This window comes from Scleropages formosus, chromosome 1, assembly GCF_900964775.1.
Source record: "Scleropages formosus chromosome 1, fSclFor1.1, whole genome shotgun sequence".
Lineage (NCBI taxonomy): Eukaryota > Metazoa > Chordata > Actinopteri > Osteoglossiformes > Osteoglossidae > Scleropages > Scleropages formosus.
This window is the reverse complement of record NC_041806.1, coordinates 14,642,993-14,666,889: the sequence shown is the minus strand read 5'-3', so window position 1 is coordinate 14,666,889 and position 23,897 is coordinate 14,642,993. Positions and strand designations below refer to the sequence as shown.

The 23,897-nt window shown below is 46.7% G+C and overlaps 1 protein-coding gene across 6 annotated transcripts in view; it reads left to right on the top strand.

The window, feature by feature from the left end:
* Positions 1–23,897, top strand: part of znf536 (zinc finger protein 536) — a 148,579-nt gene that overhangs the window by 49,790 nt on the left and 74,892 nt on the right. For 5 of the 6 annotated variants that reach the window (XM_018758163.2, XM_018758159.2, XM_018758164.2 and 2 more), the window contains exon 3: positions 19,242–21,457. In XM_018758163.2, coding sequence (XP_018613679.2) covers positions 19,243–21,457 — 2,215 coding nt within the window. In that variant the 5' untranslated portion in view covers position 19,242. Of the gene's footprint in view, positions 1–9,574; positions 9,670–19,241; positions 21,458–23,897 lie in introns of all 6 variants that reach the window. The other variant, XM_029251425.1, reaches the window with a different exon arrangement.

The following is a 23,897-nucleotide window of genomic DNA, read 5'->3' as shown; positions in this document are numbered from 1 at the left end:
TTCACCGAACGAGCACTCCGATAAACAGGGGGCCAGTAGGCCATCTGAAGGGCAAATTCCGACACATTGTCACGTGCATCTGTTAACGTGGCTGTTGAGCGCAGTGTGGAGGTCCAGGTGAAAGAGCGCAGAGAAGGACCAGATAGTAGGATGCAAATGTGCGTTTCTGGACCTGCTCGTGCGACACGTGTACATGATGGATTTCCAGTCAGAGTGACTACAACAGATGTTGGCAGACAGGGTAGATATGAAAATAGCAGCACAAGCATTAAACATTTATATGCTATTTAGCCTCGGTGTATTTTAGGTATTTGACATTTTCATGTCCGGGACAGACTAAATTTATTCATCGTCCAAAAAGGAAAAAAAAAGAGCAGCTTTCACTGTAGGCTGTTCAGCCTTTTTGGCTCCTGATGTGCAGCGCTGGGCCACCTCTGCACAGCCAACTTTGACGCTGTCACCGATGGCCACAACTTGCTGCTCTTAAGAGATCGTAAAGCTGTAAATATTCATACCAACAGCAGCAAACAGTGATAAAAGGAAAAAGCAAGCATGCCGTTGGAGCAATGAAAGGTTTAGAAACCCAGGGCCAGACAGCGAAAGTGCTAATCCTGGGCTGCAATGTGATTAATTACTAATGCTCTCTTAGAACATCTCCATATCCTTCACAATCTAATCGCACTGAAATCTTAGACATGTCCTGGAAGGAGGAAGCTGCTTGCACTATCCTTGTCTCTGTCGCCTGGTCTCACTCTCGCTCCTTCTCTCTATCTCTCCGTCTCTCTCGCTCTGTCGTCGCGCGTCGCCTCGATCGCTCACAGCGAGACCCGAGGAGGTTTTGCCCAGCACCCGGCCCTCTCCCTCTCTCTCGCTCCCTCTCTCTCCCTCCCTTTCTATGATAGCAATCTGTTGTTATACCTCCAGGGAATATGTGATAATGTCCTCAGGGACACTTAAGCGATTAACCCGACTCCCAGTGAGTCATGACTTACAGCACAGAACGGTGCTAAAAGCTAAAACTGGACACAAACACACTCGGCTTTCGCTGAGCGCTGTAGAACGAAAAAAAAAGATTTGAAAACCACTTCCCTTCATTTAAATCTGAATCTATCAAAGAGACAGAGTAATATCAAAACAATTATTCCGTTAATGTCTACCAAGACAATGATAATCTAGTCCGTCTCACTGCTGAGTGAGCACTGCGGTGAAAGTGACAGGCAGCTTCGTTTTCAAATGGCAACTGTTCTGCAAGGCTAATGGCTTTTAGCAAAACTAGCAGTGAAGCACGATGGTCGCACCAAGGACTACATAAGTTGGACAGGAGTTAATTCCCCTTTTTCCTGGGCACTAGTTTTATGTTTGTGTAATGGATGCCGCAGGTTACATGTTTACTGTAAATTATTTCTGCAGCAGCATTCCTCAGCGAAACATATCAGCTGCTTCACTGTTTCCACAGTAAATGCTGTGGTTTGTGTCTAAACCTCTAGTGGAAACAGCGTCTCATTATATCAAGTGTGTTACCTACCAGTGATATTTTAATAACAGTCTTTAGTGTGTCATGTTTCACTTCCTGTGGAAACATTTTTTCCGCGTCTTCTGGCAGCGATCGTGCCTAAAGGTCCTGATCTCGCTGCTGTTTATTCATAAAATTCTCAAGAAAACAATGAGGAGGCTTTTCTGAGTAGTGAAATGACTGTGAGGTGTTTGGTCTTACTGTCTAGTGTAATGGAGATGCCCCCGAGCTCTCCGTGCTTTCTGACATGCTCGGGCCCCCCGGTCTCCGCAACTGCGCTGAGACACCCTGACGAAGTGCAGCGGAGGCCCAGCGTGACCCTCGAGAGCCCAGCAAGTGGCAGATATGAAGGCCGAGGAGAAGGGCCTGTGGAGAGGGGATTCCTGCTACGGTTGCGCTGAATCCGCGCACGTGTGGGGGTGTAGCAACTACGCCGAATCATCTCCTTGTAATCTGGAGGGTAATTGATATATGGGCTTGTCCCTCTCCGTGGTGAGGTCGACTTATCTGCAGTCCAGGCCCGATTCATCCCTTTCCGTTATGCCCCTGAGATATTAGCGTTGAGGTTCTGGTGACAGGGAACGCGCATTATTCCCGACGCCCGGCCCTGCCCGTTATCAAAGTAACTTCCAGCTTATTAGCGACAGAGGACTTTTATTCCTCGCGCCGGGCCGGCTCGCTGCCGCTTCCTGAATTAAAGCGCTGATTTCCTGTTCTTTATATGCATGGCCACATCTGGGCGGCTTGCTCACAGCCCCGCTGCTTAATAACAATCACCTTCCCTCTCAGTCTCCCCTGATTGTTTCTAATTCACTCTGACAGATAGCGCCTGACAACCTGCCCGCTACCCCCTCCCTCCGTGACCCCGGCTCACTCACCGCACTCATATAGGCTGTCATTTTTAATATTTGATTTCGTTTTTAAGTTATGTGTTTTACCCCGGATGATGAAATCAGTGTTTAACTGAACACAAAATGGATCTCCCGCTCCCTCTCTCTCTCTCTTTCTTTCCCTTTCCTGCTCGCTCGCTCTCTCTCTTCGATTCGGCTGCAGTGACGGCCGGACCGGGGCAAACGAGCCTCAGTGTGTTCCCACTGAGTTCTTACTTTTTCTTATGTATTATTCTTTGCTTTGTTTGTGCCTCTGTTTATTCTTTATTTAAGTGCTGGCTTTCAGGGGAAGCTTTCAGGTTTTATGTTCTGAGAAAGTACTGCTCGAGCCGATCCCCTACGGACTGTCATGTCCTCAAGACTCGCTCTCAGTTGTAGCCTCCTCTCTTTCTTTGTCTCTCATCCACATATACAATGCATACTTGTGTGTGTATTATGCCCCGAATCTGTTGGGTTCTTTGGACCGTATTTTGGTGTACACCGAAAGCCCACGCTCGTTAACCTGAATCACGCTGGGATAGCCTGGAATCAATGGGTTAGAATCAGTACCAGTCACCCGTCGGTGAACGGCCAATGAGTAGCATGGGCGGGGCCTTCACTCGTGGATCCGCTTCAGGAAGTATTAGGCCAAACGAAGAAAAGCTGCAGTGTGTACCTGATTTTGATTTGTGATTCGTGTCAAATATTTAATTTCACAGAAGCCCCAGGCCGCCATGTTTTTCATATTTTTTATTGACAGACTTCCACTTGATAGCCATTGAATGCAGATACATTGAATATTCCTATAAGGTGAACTGGAGAAAAGGAATATTGACAGGTCGATGGATGGCCCGTGCAGTGTTTTGTGGGAAAAATCCATTTTGGCCCTGTGCAATAAAGCAGTACTACTCAGGTAACAAAAAGGATAGACATTTTAGGTAGCCATCCTTTTCTTACGTGAAGCAGGTGTGCAATTATTTCCTTGACGTTTGCATCCATTTATTTCCTTGGTGTTTTTCTTTAAGTTGTGTGAAAGCAGATCAGGCAAAACCGTGCGCATTGAGGAAGGCACCGTGTTCGCTCTGATGCGCAGGCCTCCTTGCCCAATGTACAGAGGGATGACAAGTCTGACCTGCTCAGGAAGTAGGGTTTGTTTCAGAGAGACGCCCCCTTCCTGGACATCCAGTGTCTTGTCGCCGAGTTGGGGGGCCACTGCAGTGCCTGAGGCGAGCCTGGGCCCGTTCATCTAATGATAAAACACAACTAATTGGAGTACAACCGCATGGTTTCACCAAAGGCACAATTTAATTACTTTTTAGCTGGGAAGAGTATTTGGGGAAAATTATGTTCGTTTTATGTTCATTCAATAAATAGAGCGAACGAAGAGCAATATTTATTTTGCTTTGATTAACAAATCGGCAGTGTAATTTGCTAAAAAGAAAAAAGAAAAAAACACACATTACATATGGTATTTGCACCCCCACGCCCCATAACCCCCCATGCAGTCACTCTTCACTGCTTCCACTACCATTCCACTCCATCAGAAATGGTAATGAACTTTTGCCCTGGGCGCTGTGACTGCGGACGCAAATCCCCGGACTGTCACTCTTGTCTCTTAGTGCCTTGTTGATACATAGTTTATTAATAACTTTTTAATAATGTAAAGAGTAATGTTTTCTCCGAGGTTGTATTGATAAACATGAATGAATTTATCTTTAACAAAGCATGATTAATACACATTAGTCATCTTATTGCTCAGTCTCCAAAAAACCCATCAACATGAAATATTAATGGCACGTTATTAATGGTTTTATGAAGAAAATAACAAGTTATTAATTTACTGATTAACTGCTGATTAACCTTTTTTTATCAAGCGTGTGATCCGTATGTTGTCGATTTGGTATAGAACACTTGCGTTGAATAAGAATTACTATTGCCATTCAATAAGAATTATTTTTAAACTTTTTGTAATTACAAAACTTGACTGTCAGAACTTTTATTATGCACTTACAATTTGTAGCTTTCTCCCAAGTAAAGAAATGCGGCACATCAGAGGAATACAACGACTAGAAGAAATAAATGGAATATGGCACAGTGTTCTTAAAACAATGGCAGGGAATTCATGTATCTGTGCGCTCAGAGGGAACTGCTGGCACTGACTGCAGAAACTGAAAAGCTAAAGTGATGCTGAAGGACAAATGCCCCCCTCATCACTGTGTTGCGCGTGTATTTTTAGCCCTGGGCTCAAACACCACTGGAACACAAACATTACATTGCTTCAGAGACCTGAAAGAATGACTGCATCACATGACAGTGGTCTGAAAAAACAAATCACATTATGCTCTCTGTCTCTGTGTGCACGCGTGTGTGTGTGTGTGTGTGTGTGTGTGTGTGTGTGTGTGTGTGTGTGTGTGTGTGTTAAAATGTGTTTGGCATCCTATACCTTGAGGGGAGATTTTTGAAGAACATTTCCTGTAAGGTCGGTAAACCCCAAAAAACAGATGTTGTGGGGATATCCCCGAAAAACATAATCCCTTTTCAAATTTTAGTCAGCTTTAAAAAAAGAAAAAAATACTTTTTTTTTTTTTTTTGTTGCCAACATGTGTTTTCAAGTTTCATTGGGGTGAAATCAGGAATAATGTATTGTGTCCAACTGGGAGTCAGTGTACGATCCCCACAGAAATAGGAAACAAACGCTTGTGTGGGTATCTGTGTATGTGTTGACACACACACATACATACACATTGACTGAAGCCGCTTGTCCCGAGAGGGGTCATGGTGAGCCTGAGCCTAACCTGGCAACACAGGATGTAAGGCTGGAGGGGGAAGGGACACACCTAGGACAGGACGGCGGTCCATCACAAGGCACCCCAAGCGGTACTCGAACCCTAGACCTGCCAGAGAGCAGGACCTGGCCAAGCCTGCTGCACCATTGCGCCCCCCTTCATGTCTCTTTATATTTAGACAATTTGTAGCAGTGAACACCAGCTCATGCGGTGACTGGCTCTCCATGACGTGTGCCACCTCCGTGTGTTTGTGTGTGTATGTGTGTGTGGGTGTGTATGTGTGTGTGTGTATGCTGGATGAGGGAGCTGGTCACCACAGCGATACACTGGTGCATGTTCCACTCATCTGCTCTCAGTGAGGATGATGCCACACGTAGTGAAGCAGAAATGCAGCTGTTGGTACAAACGGTGGGTATGAAAGTATGAGAAGGATAGAGATACATAGACATCCAGCAACGGAGATTTCAGCACAAAGGTGAGCTCCTGCGCCCTTTGCAACCTGTCAGACATCCTCTCAAGGTCCATTCATCCGTCTCTCAGCAGTGGGCGCTTTTCCCAAAACCACACCCTGCATCTCCAGGCATCCTTGGACCGTGCCATCGTCTGCTTTCCAGTTATGAAACATCTTTGTTTTTACATGCCCACTTTTCCTGCTTCTCCTTCGGCCCTATACAAGTGTACAAGAATGCATCAAAGGCCCGTGTTGTGAAAGACGTCAACAATGGGCTCCTTTGTGCAGAGATGTGTGAGGCGATAAGCATGTTTGGGACACTTGTTCCTAATGGCTGGTCTTATGATGGATCGAGCTTTGCTCCGTGGGCTGTCATTGTTTGGGAGGTTTTTATTCCAGTGACATGTTTCACCTTCCTCACCGTTCCCACCACATCCCGCTACGGCCCCGACCGCTCTCTCCCTCTCTCTCTCTCTCGCTCTCTCTTTCTTTCTCCTGGTTCCCTCCCGCTCCATCTCTCTTGCCACGCAAACTAGCCGCCATGGAATTTTTTTCAAATCAAGTCACATATCCCTCCAAAACAATTATCTTTGAACTTGCTTTTAGTGCTGTTTGTCCTAATTACAGATCATTTTCTCTGTCAGCTCTCCACTTTTCTTGCAGTTTTGCCCTGGATGCTGATCCTATTGAGGTTCAACCTTATTTTACTCAGTGGAACACCCTTAAGACCTGGATTCATCAAATATTCCCTCATGAGTTTTTCTCTTTCAAATATCTTTTTTTTTCCTCTTCTTTTCTTCTTTTTTTTTCCCAGATATGATTTGGTGGTATTATCCAAATGAATTAATGTCAGATCCCAAAATGCACAGAAGGACGTACGACTTGTCCCAATTACCGTATTATGGTTCAAGTTTACAAATTTTGTTTGAAGACTTATATCTGTCATTGGATTCTGTGATTTGAGTAGCGTGTGTGAATTGGGTCACATTAATAGTGCATGCTGCTCTACAGAGGTGGGCGCTATGTTAATTAAAGATTGAAAGAATATATTTACGCATTGTTGTACATTTCCTAATGTTTCCTAATGTTTTAATTTGGTCCTGTCGCACTGACTCGATTCCCAATTAACCACACGTGACGGAGCACGCCAAACGCAGGCACGAGTGTTTTCTCAATCAGGGATGCACGAGAGTTCCCGTGCCGGGTTTTAGACATGGTGTGGGGTTTTTAATTATCACCGGATTGTGTACAGTAGATACAATCGCGCAGCGTGGTCCAGGTCAATGGAGGGCTGTAGGTTTAACATCGGAGTGCTGTTCTGGTAGATGGAACCGCGACAAAAGGTCCCGCCAGCCGCGAGCCACGCTGAACTGATCCCTCTGTTGGACTGTTAAACGTCCAGCTACTCCAGTGGTGCATGCCTGTGTAAATGATCTCCTTGCAACCCAGTGATGTTGCTGCAGCTGTGTGTGGGGGGGGGGGCAACCTGGCCCCCGTTCAGAAAATAAATCAGCCGCTACCTGCAAAGCTGACATCATTTGTCATTTGCGACAAGATGGCGGCTTCACCGGACCCAGAGACCTCTGTGAGAAATCTGGATTTTTAATTGCGTCGGACGCCGGTGTAATGCAAGAGAAAGAAAGAGGGAAAAACAGCACTCCGTCATGACGTGAACAGCTCCTTGGCCGCCGAACACCTCGCAGGAGTATGCAGCACTTAATTACAGCACACGGCGTGCATTGATTTTATTCTCCGCTTTTTTGCTGACGATCACAAACAAATATCTGTTTTCCGATGGCCTTTGTTCCCTTTGAATGAGAGAGGGAGAAAAAGTGTAACACGCCAAGGTCCATGTCTCTTTCTGTCTCTTTGTTTTATTATATCTTTCTGTCTTTTACTGCCTGTCTCTCTGAGGTCTCTGCAACTTTGTCTTTTTCTCTGTCGGTCTCTCTTGTTCGCAGACACTGTTGGAGTTAGTTGTGGTGTGACCCTGGGTGACTTTATCGGTCAAATATTCTGTGCAGTTCCTATTGTACGCACTACAGAATTAGCCATTCAGTTGTACATTTTATCACCGCAAGCACATTTTGCGAAGAAGCTGCCATGCTTCTTTATCACTCTTTATTTATTTACACAGCACACTTTTGGGACACTTTTCAGGGACAGAACCTTAACCGTGCTAAAAACAAGTACGCCACTTGCAGGATTAGGAGTTCCGTTTGGTTTGAGGTGTCATTTGAAGTCAGCCTTGCATATAAGTAGTTTCTCGAACTATATTTTGACGTGTTTTGTGGGCCATTAAAGAACAGTGGTAACTTCTGGGGAGAGTGATGTGGAGCAGAGAGAAGCATTTCTTGTCTTGGGAATGATGCGCTCGTCTTGGGGTGGCTGCAGGATGACAAGCAGCGATTGGAGTTTCGGTGGTGTCGTCCCTCGCTGCTGCAGAGAGCTGTCCAAGGGTTTGCGTCTCTGTGTTTTCCCAATCCTTTGAGTTTGTTTGTTAGCGTTGTCGCTTTTTTCCCGCGCGAGGGTCTTGAAGGGCTGCCGACACCCCGTCTGAGCGACAACGTGTGGCCGACTCCACTCCTTTCGCTCGCTCGCCGCCTCCCCCCCTCCTAGCAACATCAGCAATCAAAGAACTGGAGCTGAATAATGAGGGCACCCCCCTCCCACCCCCCAGCTCCACCCAGAATGTCACCACACCCCCTGCTGGGGGACAGTCCGGGCCCGGGACTGAGAGAGGGAGTTAGCAGCCTGCCACACATACCTGTCAGCAGGTACTCAAAATAATTGGTAAATGAGTACCCTGGGACAGCGAGCCTCTCTTCTCCTCTTCGTTTGATAAATATTTGAAATCGCCAGGCAGTTGTATAACACAGCGCAGCCTCCGGTACGAGTAGCCTGCCTCTGCGCCAGTTGGGAGAGAGGGCCTCTTTCCGCCATCCTCCTCAGAAACGGCCTGGGGACGAGAAGGGGACAGTCGCGCTGCTCCGGAAAGTCTCTTTCCCCATTGCCATCATTAGGTGCAACGTTGTGAACGTGGCCACGCTGCCAGGGTCACGGAATGCACGCACACGCACGCCATGCTAAGCCTGCTGGGAGTGCCGACAGGGCGCCAAGAAAAGTTCCCTTGGATAATTACGCCCCGAACAAATGTGTTTTAACTTTCACATCTTTAGTCCCTGCCAATTTGATTTGAGCCATTGGGTTCTGTTTATCTAGTAATGAATTATATTCATCTTTATCTGGCTCTTTCACTTGATTTAAACTCACTTATACCATAGTCAATTAAGCCCCTCAGGGTCTCCCTGTGAGTAAAAGGATATATAATGCTGTGACATTTCAACTATCTGGTAAAAGGCAAATTCATAGAACATTTGCTTTTTTTAAAAAAAAGAAACCTATTAGCATATTTCTGTGACTTTGTTCTCACTGGGCTGATAGATAGGGCTGTGTGTCCACTGGCGGCTCGGGTAGAACAGGAACGACGTGGCTAAACACACCGGTCAGGGTCCTCAGTTAAACACACCGTCGCGGTACTGGACTTTCGTATTGCCCTTGACTCTCTTTCAGTTTGGGCAGGTAGGCCTGATTCTTGGACAGTTTTAAACCTGATGTTGAGTTGCTTGGCAGCTCTTTTAATGAACACGACTAGCTGAGTTTAGAGCTTTACAGCACTTATTTTTACAGCTGGGCATTCTGCGGTGCAGTCTAGATCGTGTGTCTTTGTAAAAGTGACAATGGGAGTCCCCTCTGGGAGTTGGACCGAACTCTCTGGGTCCCTTAACAATTGCTGCACCGCTGTCCCCGAGGAGACTGATCTGTGGAGTGGGTGCGGGTGGGGTCCACTGAGGCGGTTCACTCTCAATCTGGACAGGTGCGCTGGGTTCCTGGGTTCTGTTACGGAATCGCACCTTGTACCAGAGTCTTCACAACCAAACATGTTTTTCCTAAGGTGGGCCTTTCAGATCGTTGATCTACGGAACCTGCCGTTTGCGTGGTCGAGAAGCTCATCCAAACGCCAAGGATTGGGCTGAGTTATTCACCACGGTCAGTGCATTGTTTCTGTTTTTATAATATCAGCTTCCTCACAACCATAATCTCAGATGAAGGCTGGCATTAATGTCTGTGTTAGAATGAGAAGACTGAAAGTCATAACAGTGTCTTTTTTGTATGTGTAAAATGATTTAAATCACACTTTTGGCTTACAGAATGGAGATTTAAATGTTAAATGGGGGCTGAAGTCTGTCTGAACTAATTTGTAGAGCTTTTCACCATGTTGACATTTAAATGTGATAAGAATAGAAAACCGTATGCCGACCTATTTTGAAGATGCTTTCCGAATACATTCACATCAGTTTCAGTCTATAATTAATAGAAAAAAAGACAGTGGTTTTGCTCTAGATTTGATTATAATAGAACCTTATAAAAGCTACGAGGATGGCAGGAAAAAAAATAGCTTGGAACAAATTAGAGCGAAGTCAAGAGCACACCTGGGCTTGACAAAGATTGCATTTACTGACTGCTGTGCTATCACATTACCGCGCGCGAGCCTGCCTTTTAGGAGCAGCTGTAAAGAGGGGCCTGTGAAATCAGCATGCAAATAACGGCACATTGTTAACTTAATCAGATGCAGGAGGGGAGATGTGGCGGGAGGAGGGTCCGCGGAGACGGCGGGGGCAGGAAGATTAAACCCTGCTGCCCGCGGGGGCTGTGTTGGCTGGGTCGCGGTGACGGAAACCCCGTGGGCGAGGGGTGCCACACTAGCTTCTAAGCCAGGATAGGTGTCCCGTGCTCTCCCATACCCTGTCAAATGGCTCCGACAAGCTGGTAGTGCCGCGCCGTGCCGCAAGTCTTACTGCTGTGGCTGCGCTCTCTCCAGAGAGAGATCCCAGCTGTAGGACATTGCTGATTTAATGCGTGGTATTATAAAGAGGATGGGGCTGGGTTGTGTGTGTGTGTGTGTGTGTGTGTGTGTTTGTACATTGAACGGGGCAGGTGCTAAAGCTCTGATTACCATTCCTACTTGGGTAATAGCCTAAATGTGTATTCAATGAGAGCAAATCCTGGCTTTAACACTAAATTTGAATTTCCTCTGCGCTGTTTGTTTTCTGGAGATTTCCGCTTTTTTTTTTTCTGCAGATGACCCAGTACTGCAATGGTGAGTGGCACTTTGTCATTGCGTACACGCACCATCATCCCCTGGGCCTCTAAGATGTCTCTACAACTCATGGACAACGCTACCTACAAAGAAGTAATCCACAGGGGTCATGACCTTTAACAAGTTACTGGTGTTCAGAGCCACTCGTTTTTTCGAGCGCCATCCTCGGAAATGTGGAAGCGAGGCGTTAACAAGGCTCAGGCATCTGCTGACTGAACCCTTAGCGGGGCATAAGGGAAGGACCTGTAATTATGGAGCGCAGGGTCGCGGAGAAAGACAATTAAAGAAAAATCAGCATGTTGCTCTCCAAACAGGGAGCCCCCTGGGAGGTATCCAGTGGATATAGCAAGCAGGGGTCATTTTTCATTAAACCTCCTTGACATTGTACTCTTTTTTTCCTCACTCCACCCCGCCTCCTCCCTGCTCCTTCGCTGCACTCTGTTGATATCCATTGTAGCTACTTTGTCTAAAAGGGGATGAATAAGTTATCATCGTCAAGGTCAGGAGGCCAGAGAAAAATGGTAAGAATGCAGACATGGAGCCAGGCAGGCAGACCACGGGTGAGTGCGGAGAGACGTGTGCGTTCCCGCTGCTGGCCAAACATCGCGTCTCTCCTGACACCCCTGCAATTTAGCTCATATGTGCAAGGGAGGGGGCAGGCGGGGCGGACGAGCTACTCTCTATTAAAATGTGTTAAAACATTTAGTATCGCATTCGTCTCCGTGCACAACACCGACCCACCTGGGGCCACGTGTCCTGGAGTCGCAGCGCTTGGTGGAGCAGAGGTGTGTGTATGGGATAGGAGGGTGTGCCGGTAGCCATTTTTTGAGCATGAAAAGAATGAAGAAAGAAAAGAATCATTTTTACTCTCTCTCACACGTTTTTACAATAGGCACACAAAGCAGACTAGAGAACTGAAATTCAGTGGTAATTTATGAAATGTTGTTTGAATTTGAAAGATTAGAAGGTAGCGGCCTTCTTTCCTGTAAAAAGAGAGCCAGGTGCGCTGGGTGTGTTCTGTGCACACATGCTGACAGCATGCTTCTCCTTTAAAAAGCCTTCATTATCACCCCAGAGCCATTTTTGTTTTGCTCCGTTTTCCACTGACCCCTCGTACGTGTGACCGGCACCGAGCCATTTTTACACGGTCTATGGCAATGGCTTTGGCACGTCTCGCCCAGCCAGCCACACACACACACACACACACACACACACACACACACACACACATACACACACACACACCTCCCAGAAAGAACATCTGATCCTGGGACAGACTGATGGATCAGTGTGGGCTCTTTCCCGAAACGCCCCACAGACAGCCCCTGGCCTCACCCTCAGGGCCCCCACCTCGTCCTCTGTGAATGGCCACCCGGCCCGATTTCCTCTCTTCAATTAGACCGTAATAAATCCACCATGTCCCACATGCCCCCACCCACCAGCAGGCCCGGACTGCAACCTACGCGGCGACTTTGGAGATGCTACTGTGCACCGATCTGAGATCTGAGTGCTGCTTACAGCAGAGCACGACTTCCTGATGGCTGCGATAAGGTTGGTTACCGACCTAAACAGGATGTGTGTCGTCTTTCAGCCGTGCTTTGGACATACTGTACGTTGCATAAGCGAGTGACTGAACGGCTCTCAAACTTAGTTTCCCCACAGTGGCTCTGGAGATTAGCGCGCACGTTTATCACCCTGATGGAATACTGGAGATTTAAGATCCCGGTATTAAAAAGACATGCGGCAGTTCAATATTTAAAAAGCCCATTTACCATAGAACTTCTCGTCACTCAAGAGCATATGGCACCCTACCTGTTTATTCTAACTTCTTATCTTACTGTGCGGGGGGAGGTATTTTCAAAAGGCATTGAAGAATCGTTCAGATAAAGGCTGCACAATGGAAAATAATTACAAGGCTTCCCTTTCATAATGAGTATATTTAATTAGGCCCATATTTGTTTAGTGCAAACTAGAAACTACATGACACCGTTTGTGAAAAGCTGGTAAGCGTGTTGAAGTGGCACCAGACTTTTTCGCTGTACTTCGCATGGCTTGGAGGCACAATTTAATTTTCGATGTATGCATACAAGCTCTGGTAAATAGTCATGAGTGTAAAGACTTTCTTTTTTTCCTTCTTTTTTTTTTTAATTAGCTGCGCAACAATTAAAGGATTCACAAACTAAATTGAACCCTGTCTCCGTAGTGTCCCGGTTTGATTTTACCACCTGTCACAACAATGTGCTCGTTCAAGCCGTTATGCATATCATAAAAGCAGCGGCACCGAAAGCAGGAGAAAACAGCAATTATTTCTGATATTTTGTTATTAGGTTTGTATTGACACCGAGTTCAAATAAGCCACCTTTCCATAGAGTCCAGGAATAACGTAAAACGTCCTGTTCGGCTGGTTAGAAGGTGAGACGCTCTAAACGTGAGTCGTTTTTGCCTACATTGAAAAAAACACTTGGACAGACACGCTGGAGCACTTTGTGCACAACTTAAAGAACAAAAAACTGTCCTGTTTCTTTTTTTTTTCCACTTTTCTCTTTTGTCAGAGAAAAACTAAAACAATCACACCACAGATTTTGCGCGCACGTTTTAACCTCTAGGAAAGCAGAGGCAAGCCTTTTTCTGTGTTTTTGGTTTGTGCCTTTGTCTCTGTCTGTACAGTATGTTGAAATGACACGGAGGCCGTGGTTTGCAGTGACGTCGTCTCGGTTGACCCTTGCTGGAAGGCAACAGTGCGGTCATTGTCCGCGCGGCCTTTAGTGGCTCGACGGAAGCCTGCGTGATCAGTGGCGTGACCGCGGCCATTGTAGTCAGCCATGAAAGGAGCGGCCCTACTGCTCTCTCTCACCGCAGAGGCTGTGTCTTTATCAGTGTGTGTCCCGGCGTGTTACACACATGCGTGTACGTACTGCGTGTGTACAAAGGGTTTAACGTTTATCGTCATTCATTTGGTCTCATTTGTGGCCCTGTTCTTGCTGAAGCTTCAACCCTCAGCCTTTGGCAGATCGTCCCACGTTCTCTTTAAACCGTAAAGTCTGTTTCTAGCAGATGCTTGAAAACACTGTGGCCCACACGAGGAGCCACTTTTAAACTGGAGGATGCACACGCGGGCCGCCATCGCCGTACTCTGTGGGAAAGCGGCCAGCTCTCCATTCATCTGGACCTTTGGCAGCTGCATCGTTAGTTGGACACAGGGTTGAAAAGGCATATTTTTCAGCCTCCTCCTCATCTGTGGGGATGAGCTGAAAGATGAACTACCTGTTGACAGTCCTCTTAAGTCCACCAGAAGACACGCTGTCTGACCCGGAGCTCGGGGAGGGGGCATGGGGCTTGAGGGCATCATGCCACCGAGATATTCCTGCTTTCATGCGTTTTTCACAACCTGTCGTCCAGGTATTCTGGGTGAGTTCTGAAGAAGGCCCACTATCTTTGCTTCAATGAGTGATCCCGGCCCTTGGGGTTGTCTCCTTTTGAACTGGCAGACACCGACCACAATAGTTTCATCGTGGTTCCTGCCGTGGGATGGGAACTGTCGTTTTTCTGGCTGATTACGACAACTTGTAATCCATTTTCTTTGAGAACAATGAGCCACTGTTGTTTGGGAGCTCTTCCTTGCGCAGGCCTCTTTTTGTTTGTTGTTCTTGTTGCTTTAACATTGTTTCGCTCATTTGTTTAGTTCGTCTGGGTGTCGTGGATGATGCGAAGCTGATAAGATGGAATGTTGTGCACTTAGTAAATAAAGATTGATTTATTTATAATGATGACTTTCTTTGTAGCAGCTAATGAGGTATTGCATTGTAATTAGTCAATAATTTCTGGTCAATAAATGCCTAAATTGACAAAGTAAAGCATAATTAATGTTTTTTTATGTGTGTTTTTTGCCATTTTGAAGGGTCAAAGTGTGCTGTATGAGTTTTGCTGCACGGTGCTGTACTTTTTTGTGTTGCGTGTTCATTATGCAACCTTGGTCTTTATGGAGCTGAGATATAATTGCATAAGGTAGTGGTTTGCAAATGATAGTAACCCACTTGTGTGAACTTCAGACCTGCTTCTTTTTCTTCGTATGATGTAGGTGCACCTGCTGTATATGTACACCGACGCTAGAACACTCCATGAGTTTAAACATATCACGGTCGCCTAGACTGTGGGTTGCTGAACAATTTGCAAAATCAGTTTGTGTGTCACGTTGCTGGAAACGGTGAATATTAACCACAAACTGTAAAGCAGACTACCGCAACGTCTCAGTGACAGTGTAATAGGAAGTCCTAGCGGCTTTGACAAACTTCTTCTGCGCTGTGGTATTTATGAAAGTGCATTGTTGATGCTGGGTAAATGTTGTGTGTGACAGGTAGACGGAGCGTGTGGAAACAGGCATGCTCGTACCCCTCGTGAAGGGGCGAACTCGGTTGAGTGTGTGCGCGCGGGCCGTGGTGTGTGTGGGAGAGGCCCCGAGGCAGGCGTCCTTGACTGTGTGGTCCACACCGGCCCAGGAAGGGAAGATGTACTTGAATGCACTTACTGAGAAGGTAGGAAGCGCCACTTTCGCTACCGCCTGTAACTCGCTGCCGGTCTCGGCACGCCGGCTCAACGAGCAAAGGAGCAGTGAAAAAGAGTTACGTTCTCCATTCTTTGAGACGTTCCCCTTTTTTGCTGAAACGACCCGAGCAGAACCTTTCTTTCGCAATTAATCCTTTTTTTGCAAGGGATGAAATGTCACGGTGCTTGAGTGTGTGTCTCACAGCTGACTGTACGCAGCCTGCGCTGTGTGTGCGTGTACTCGAGTGGACCAACATCAGTTGCAGAGATTTTCTTCCTATTTATCTGCTGTTTAATCAGATTCTTCCTTAGTATCAGATGAATTGCTTTCTGGAATGGTGGTGCTGAATTATCCAGATGAAATTGTGCAGGACTCATTTTGCTTTGTTTCTTCAGCGATAAGGGTTCACTTTAAAAGGCTTCTGTTATTGTAACGAACAAATTATGCTTCTTTAAGACTAATTATTGGTATTAAACTGATAATGTTCTGAGAATATTGCTTCTGTCGTTTCTTTTTTCTTCACAGGCACAGATATTGAGTCGTTGTGGACCGAGGTAACTTGAACGCATGTTCAGCTCTTTTACCGCGTTATAGACCTTTACACACGTTAGAAATGGGGCTTTGTGATCAGATAGATTGAATGTGGCCTTAAAGGACTTTGACTGGAAGAGGCGTGTTTGTCACTCAGAAAACCCATAAAAACAACTGGCGCTGTCCTACCTTTTCAAATGATTTACTTGTTTTTTTCTGACTGTGAGGATGTTGAAGATCCAGTAGCCATCAAAAAGCAGCCCTTGTCGGCTCACTCGAGTCACAGATTTGTATCACAAACAGCGACAGCCATGCAAAGGATTTGCAATTGTTTCTGCATTAATTGTGCTAGACGTGCTGGTTTGCCAAAAACTGCAAGGCATTGTGGGTATCACGTGTACATGGTCACCAGCATATCCTCCTGCCCTCGGTGTAAGAGTTGTTTCCATGTGAGCCTTCAGCAGAGGGAAAGGAGCAACTTTAACACTGGTAGTAATTGACCCTGTGGCTTAGCGATCAGATCCCACAGTTGCCGTGTGGCGGAAGTGCATCACAAAACATGATATTGTTTTATCTGCTGTCTCATCTGCTTTTTTTCCTCACTCTAAGTTGTACGTCGTTTTGGAAAAAAAGCATATGCGAAATGAATACATGTAAATGTAAATGTAAATTGAATTCCTATATGGCAATGCTGTAATATGCAAAGGAGAAGAAGTGGCTCTTTAACACCACAGTGAGATTGTTCATGCAGCAGAATAACTGCTCCTGCACTTTATCCACATTTCTGCCATTGTATGAATATAAGATATAATAACCATGATTCTGACTTTGTACTCTTCCGTTCAAAAGCATGCAGGGTGATTCATTCTGTTTAAGTGCACTTGCTTTGGTCATTTTATGCTTTATGGGATTTGAATATGTTATATTTAAAGTATAGAGTTTGGCATCAAAAAGCCTTTTTTTAAACAGAAACTGAGAGATGCCTGATAAAAATTTATTGCATTCCATCTTAGAAGGGGGCATTAATTGAAAATAACTCATAACAACTGCAGCAGCACAGTACAAAACATATACCTCCTGCTTTAGTAATAACCTCAAATTTCGTTGTATTACATCATTTGTTTGCTTAGCTGAGATTTAAATAGAGTATCATTATACACTATCCATATACATGGCTATAGAGGATATTTTGTTCCAGTGCGATGGTGCAACATTAGTTCCCGTCCTGGCATTAAAGCTGCCGGCAGTACAGTTAGTTTTTCACCCTTAACCCAGTCAGATGCCTTCCATTTGGTATGTGAATCATAGTTAGTCATCATTTTAGCATGCACATGTGGAGGTGTGCATGTGGGTTAGCTTAGGAAGTGGAAAGGCACATGTACTGTGTATGTGGAGAATGGTTAACATAAAGTAAATCCAGCGATTGTCACCCTGTGTACACGTTCGGCTCTTTAAAAAAGTACAGTTATGGGACAAATATGAAAGGAAACAATGAAGCACACTAGGAAAGATAGATATCACAGATTTGTGCATGGGCTTTGTGTTGTACTCATGGAGCGGATAATACTTCGTTGCAGTAGCAGGAAGCTGAAAAGTGAGGAAATGGGAGAGATGTCGGGATGTCAGGATCATGAGGCTGTCGGCACCCTAAGGAGCCCAGCAGTGGTCCTGGTTAACTATGGCTGTGAAACTGGTCCGAGAAGTTGTAAGATGAGACCCCAGTAAGGGTACTGTAGGTGTTGTACCCTTGAGCAAAGTGTCTCACTTTAAGTGCTGAAGTCAAACATCCAGCTGTAGAAAAAAAAGCAAAAAAGTAAGCTACCTAAATCGTTTTAAATAAAAGCATGTGCTCAGCAGCTAAATAATGTAACATGACTAATTCCTCTGTGCTTTTCAGACAGGGACATGTGCTACAGTGGGTAAAAGGTTGCCCTGAGGCACAGTAGAGAAACCCTGATCACTGAGGGCTCAGACTTCCCCAGGCACAGGCACAGAGGCTCTCTAATCTCTTCTAGGGAGAAAAAGGAAAGAAAAGGAGGCAAAGCCCAGACGTCCATGGGATTGAAACCTTCGCAGTGTGTATGAAGTGGCGCTGTGTAGCTCTGGCCAGCACCTAGCTGCTGGTCACCTTGCCCACAAAATCAATATTCCTGTTTAACACCTAGTGGCGACCACACAAGAATTTTTTTTTTTTTCAGGTCTGATTATAATCATGTGTTGTAGCACCCAACACTGTTACTAGGCAGCACCCTAATCAGCTTAATCAGATATTATACGATTTTTTGTTGACTGAAGCAAAACTCATTTTATTGTTTCCAAAGCTTGACCGGTCCAGTACAAGGGGGGCGGTGGAGCCAATTTCTGACAAGGCTGTGCTACCAGCCACCTGCAAAAACCTGTCCCTGCGTTTGGTTACACTGCAGAGGTGTGGAGGGCAGAGGGGTCATGGAGACGGATACGGGGAATGCTATCATTAACCCTGCAGATGGCAAGAAGACGCCAAATAAATGTTTGAACTTTTTTGATAAGTCAATCCACCTGTTGTTTTTTCTTGCTTTGAAGCCTACAGCGAGGACAGAAGTGTCTAAAATGATATGTATCAAAACAGGCCGCCTTTCAGGGGATATTAGGCTTCAACAAGTGCACCAGAGCTGGGATAAGAGAGTGTGTGCTTGAGGAAACCCTTGTTTTTAAGTGCTGTTGTTAATATTGTACCAGTTGTGTACTGTCAGCTTCATGACAGTGCCACTGCTCACTTTCATTAAGGCATGTAATTGGAGCCATTCTGATAGGTTGGACCAAAGTTGTTTAATTATGCGGCACTATGCCTGTTTACAGTGCAATTACTGCATTCACAATTGTATTATGGTTCGAGATCGCTCCTGGAGTGACAGCCTCCCCCAGCGTGAGGGCATGCGATGTACTTTGTAAATTCAAAAAATGTTTCCTAGTCGTCACTTAACTGCTATTCTTGTCTGTAATTATTTCTCCTAGCTTTTCACGGGCGCTACTCAAACGCCAGCCTGGTGCTCCTTTGTGAAGTCTGAGGTTTTTTGTAGCACTGAGGAATCGCGGAGATAGTACTGCAGAGCTATATTTGATCTCGCAAAGACACGTGATGTGACTGCTGGCTTTTTAAAAATTTTTCCCAAAAAAAAGGATGAAAGTTGCACATTGTCTCCCTGCGCACCCCAAAAGTTTTATTTTAATAAAATCAACATTCGAGGACTCGTAGTGCCTTTGTTGCTGTTCATAGTAGTTATGGCGTGTGTTTCTCATATGTTTCAGTTTTTTTTTTTCAGACCTGATTTAGTACTTGGTTTTTGCTTTAATAACCAGGATTTGCATTCTCTCTTGTCTTCCTTTTCCATTCCTTTGCATCCCTAGGATGGAGGAATCTAGTTTGTGCCTTGGTGTGTCTACGGCGGTACCTGAGGCTGACGCTCACCTCAGCAGTTCTGTTCTCAACGGCCGCTACCCCATCAGTCAGAAGCTGCACCAGCTGACTGCCCAGCTTGGCCATGCGTTCCCTGACCTCCAGAGCCGACCATCCATCCCAGAGGAGAAGGCTGCTGCGCCACTGGATGAGAAGAGCCACGCCTCCCTTGCCAACCAGCCAATCAGCAGCCAGATGGCACTGCTAGCCAACCAGCTGAACCGTGACATTGATGCCACGGCGGGCCTGGGCTTGAACGGCCGTGTGGACCTGCAGCAGTTCCTCAATGGACAAAACCTGGGTATCATGTCCCAGATGAATGACATTGAGGATGATGCTCGCAAGAATCGGAAGTACCCATGCCCTCTGTGTGGGAAGCGCTTCCGCTTCAACAGCATCCTGTCGCTGCACATGCGCACACACACGGGAGAAAAGCCCTTCAAATGCCCCTATTGTGACCATAGGGCAGCACAGAAGGGCAACCTGAAAATCCACCTGCGGACCCACAAACTGGGCAACCTGGGCAAGGGCCGTGGGCGAGTACGTGAGGAGAACCGGCTCCTGCATGAGCTTGAGGAGCGGGCCATCCTGAGGGACAAGCAGATGAGGAACAGCCACCTGCAGCCTCGGCTGGACCCCAAGCAGCCTTCCCAGCCCCTCCAGCAGCAGCACCTTCCCCTTCAGGGTCAGCAACAGCCACAGCCCACCTCTGCCTGCAGCCTCCTTACCCCAGCCGGTGTGGGTACCGTGCCAGAGAACACATCCCAGCCGTCGCCCTCCCCAAAGCCGGCCGGCGCCCAGGACGACCAGGCTGCCCCGCTGGCAGGCTTCCGTTGCACATTCTGCAAGGGGAAGTTCAAGAAGCGTGAGGAACTGGACCGCCACATCCGCATCCTACACAAGCCCTACAAGTGCACATTGTGTGAGTTTGCTGCCTCCCAGGAAGAGGACCTCATCGGCCACGTAGAAAAGGCACACATCACGGCTGAGTCAGCTCCGGGCCAGGGCTCCGGCTTTGGGGGAGAGAAGCCCGCCAATGAGTTTCGCTGTGAGGTGTGTGGCCAGATCTTCAGCCAGGCCTGGTTCCTCAAGGGCCACATGCGCAAGCACAAGGACTCCTTCGAACACTGCTGCCAGATCTGTGGCCGTCGTTTCAAGGAACCCTGGTTCCTGAAGAACCATATGAAGGTGCACCTGAACAAGCTGGCCATTAAGAGTAAGCCGCCCAGTGACACCGAGGTCTCCCTGAGCATGAACAGCATGGCCCAGGAGGCACAGGCCAGCCTCTATTCCCGCTACATTTCCTGTCTGCAAAGCGGGCTCCTCTCTCCCGACAAGGCGGGACTCTCCGAGCAGCATCAGCTGCTTGCCAAGGCGGGGATCGCCATGAAGGAGAAGGAGATGCTGGGCAAGCTGCTGGCTCCCGTGGGAGGCCTGGGCCACAGCTTAGCAGAGGGAGAGAAGCGCTCTCTGCTGGGCTGCTTGAACCTTGTTCCCCCTTTGAAGTCCAGCTGCATGGAGCGCTTGCAGGCGGCAGCCAAGGTGGCAGAGATGGACCCCCTTAACAGTTACCAGACGTGGCAGATCGTGGGCCGCGGCATGACCGTGGACCGCCCCTTCATGCCGAAGGAGCAGCACCACGGGCCACATGGCCAGGACGAAGATCTGGTGAGTGCCGGCGTGGTCTTTGCAAAGGAGAAGCACGAATACTCACTGCTGGCACCTGATGGCCACAAGCAGAAGCTGCCCGAGGCCATACATGGGGCCAAGAGTGGCAATGCAGCCACATACTGCAAAGACGACGGGGGTTTCGAGAGCCACCGGGACCTCGGGCTCCACTGCGGCCCTGGCCAGGGCTTTGAGTATGCTGTCAAGGACAAGCCCAGTGAATGCCCTGACTGCGGGCGCATCTTTAGGACTTACCATCAGATGGTGGTCCACTCTCGCGTGCACGGCAAGGAGCGACGGCTCCCGGATGACGCACCCCAGCACGGGACAGGCCTAGACGAACGCCGTGGCTCAGCTAGCGACCCAGAGTCTCAGTCCATCAGCCGCTCTACCACCCCAGGTTCCTCCAACGTGACGGAGGAGAGCGGAGCTGGAGGCGGACTTTCCCAGACTGGCAGTGCCCAGGAGGACAGCCCGCACCCCTCCTCCCCCTCCTCAGGTAACATCTCACCACGTCTCTTTTTTTTTTTTTTCCCGTGAGTATCATGTCTATGATAAGTATTTGCCGTTGCTTCCTGATGCTGAGCGGAAGGTCCCCGAGCTCAGACACCTGAACTCCAGTTGTGTAGTCCTGCCCTTGGGTGCCCATGAAAGGTGCAACACAGGGCCCCTAGGTTTTCCCGAAGTGGGGCTGGCCAGCAAACGCCTTCAATCCGCGCTGCGCATTCCTCACATTGCTCCCATGCTTAGTGCCTACACCCAAATACCTAACAGAACTTCGTGTCCACAGGCAAAAGGTCTCGCTGTAAATCCTGTTACTGTGGACACCGGGCCCCGCCCACGCACCCAGTGTTCCCGTAAAGTTCCTCCAGTGCCCCTGCAATGTTCTCACTGTGCTTCCGTGGTTGTTCATCTGTTGAAACATTAAAAGCCAGTCCGAGATTGAAGGCAACAGAATGCCGCATGTCCGGTAGACCTCGCCGCTCGCTGCTCTCATACATTAAGAGTGTTTAAACCTCTTTCCTTTAAGAGAGAGCTGTGCTCTGCAGAAGGAGAACCAGAAGCTGCCCAGATAAAATGTATGTTTACCAGGATTTAAGTAGGCTGCCGCTAATGATTAGAGAACTTTTAAAGGTAACTTTCACATTCCTCGGGGTAGAAGTCTACAGCTAAGCAGCGTGCCTGTTAATTGGGTCATGACTGTGTGATAATCAGTTGGTTTAAGCTAAACAAGACACTAATTAAAGATATACATATAAAGCAGGTCAAAAAAACTCAAACTTCATTTGCAGAGTAAAATATGCTTTTAAGTCGCAGGAAAAAATGGCTTAGCCAAAGGCTCTAAGCAACTTAATTTCAACAGTACATAAGAAATTGTTTATTTATTCACAGTACCAGTGAGTCCTTATCTTCTCCATGTAGTGCAATGAGTTTGAACATGGAATTGGCTATGTTTATTTTAATCTAAGAAATAATAACAGGCAACCCCCACCCCAATTAGGAATTAATGAAAATGAGACGGAGATAAAAACCTATTTTCTTATACAGACTATTAAACCTAAACACTATTGAAGGCTGAGAGGGGGGAGACGTGGTAAGGAAGTAATTATCTTCTGAATTATAAAGCAGGAAGTTTTATTTTCTTTTTTCTTTCTCAAGTGCTTTAAATTTCTCAAATGGAGCTTGTGGCATTTGACAATATTTGTTTGAAATTAGAGTTGATCTGGGGAAAAATAACAGGAAGGAAAGTATCAGCAATAACAGCCATACTAATAATAATAAATATTAAATATACTATATGCAGAAATATACTGTAAACAAAAATAATTAGAAGAATTAATAATAGTCTCTAATAATTGTTATTTGGACCTCAAAATCCTTAATAATCCTATTGTATATTGATTTATGAATCAGATGAAAGAAAAGAGGCAGGGAAGAAAAATAGGAAATTACACATTTTTTATTGTCATATATGTATGGAATTGGCTTAACATCCAGTAGAGCAGAAACAGATAAATGAAGGTGAATTGAGATGGCAAGAGAAGGAGGACTCGCTGGGAGCTCACAGGCACCAGGAGCTCCTCTGTAAGTCAGTGCTCTTGCTGCTTGCCCACCCCTGGGAGAGGCGATCACACAATTCAGCATCTCGTTGACGCTCAAAATGCAGCCCGCACTCCCACCACTGTCCAGCGCAACCCCTGACCCCCCCTTCCCTGCAGCATCCAGTCAGGAATTGCTGCTTTGGCTACTACTGCACCTCATACATTGCTTACAGTTTTACACAGTACCGAGTGATTTCCACAGCGTCTTGTTGAGGGCCTCTCTCTTGTTGTGGGTACAACAGGAGCACACCTTCTGTAATATGAAGGTTTCAAGTTCAACTCCTTCGCCACCAGGGTGATGTGTGCTCGTGAGAAATGGAAGTTTTGAATTCTGATCGCGGTAAAAGAGCGGTAGCTGGGGAGTGTGGCTGTGTAGAGCAAGGTGAAAATGGGTCCTCCTTCAAACCCTGCTTCTTAAATCACAATAACTGAAAGGAAATGTGTGAGAATGAGACGTGAGCTGGGAGGAGAAAGGTGTTATTTTTGTTTTCTTTTTAATGAACAGGATGTGGTCGGCTGTACACGTTAGTCGCTCTTCATATATTGAATTTATGCGCCTTCACTTTCGCCCCGAGAGAGCCGTTTATTTATTTATTTTCACCGGTGCCACGCCACCCACCCAGCTCCCCGCTCGCTGCAATTCTGACAGAACTAAACTTGAATTACAGTAATCAGCAATAACATCTCAACTGTGAAAGAAGGTCGACGCCAGCTCTTTTCTCTTTAACACCGGATTTGTTTAAAGGCAGAAAAGGAAAAAGGAGAAAAAAAGACAGTTTCAGAACGTCCTTTAAAGACATCTCAGTTCGGTGTCTCAATAATAAACCTTAAATACGC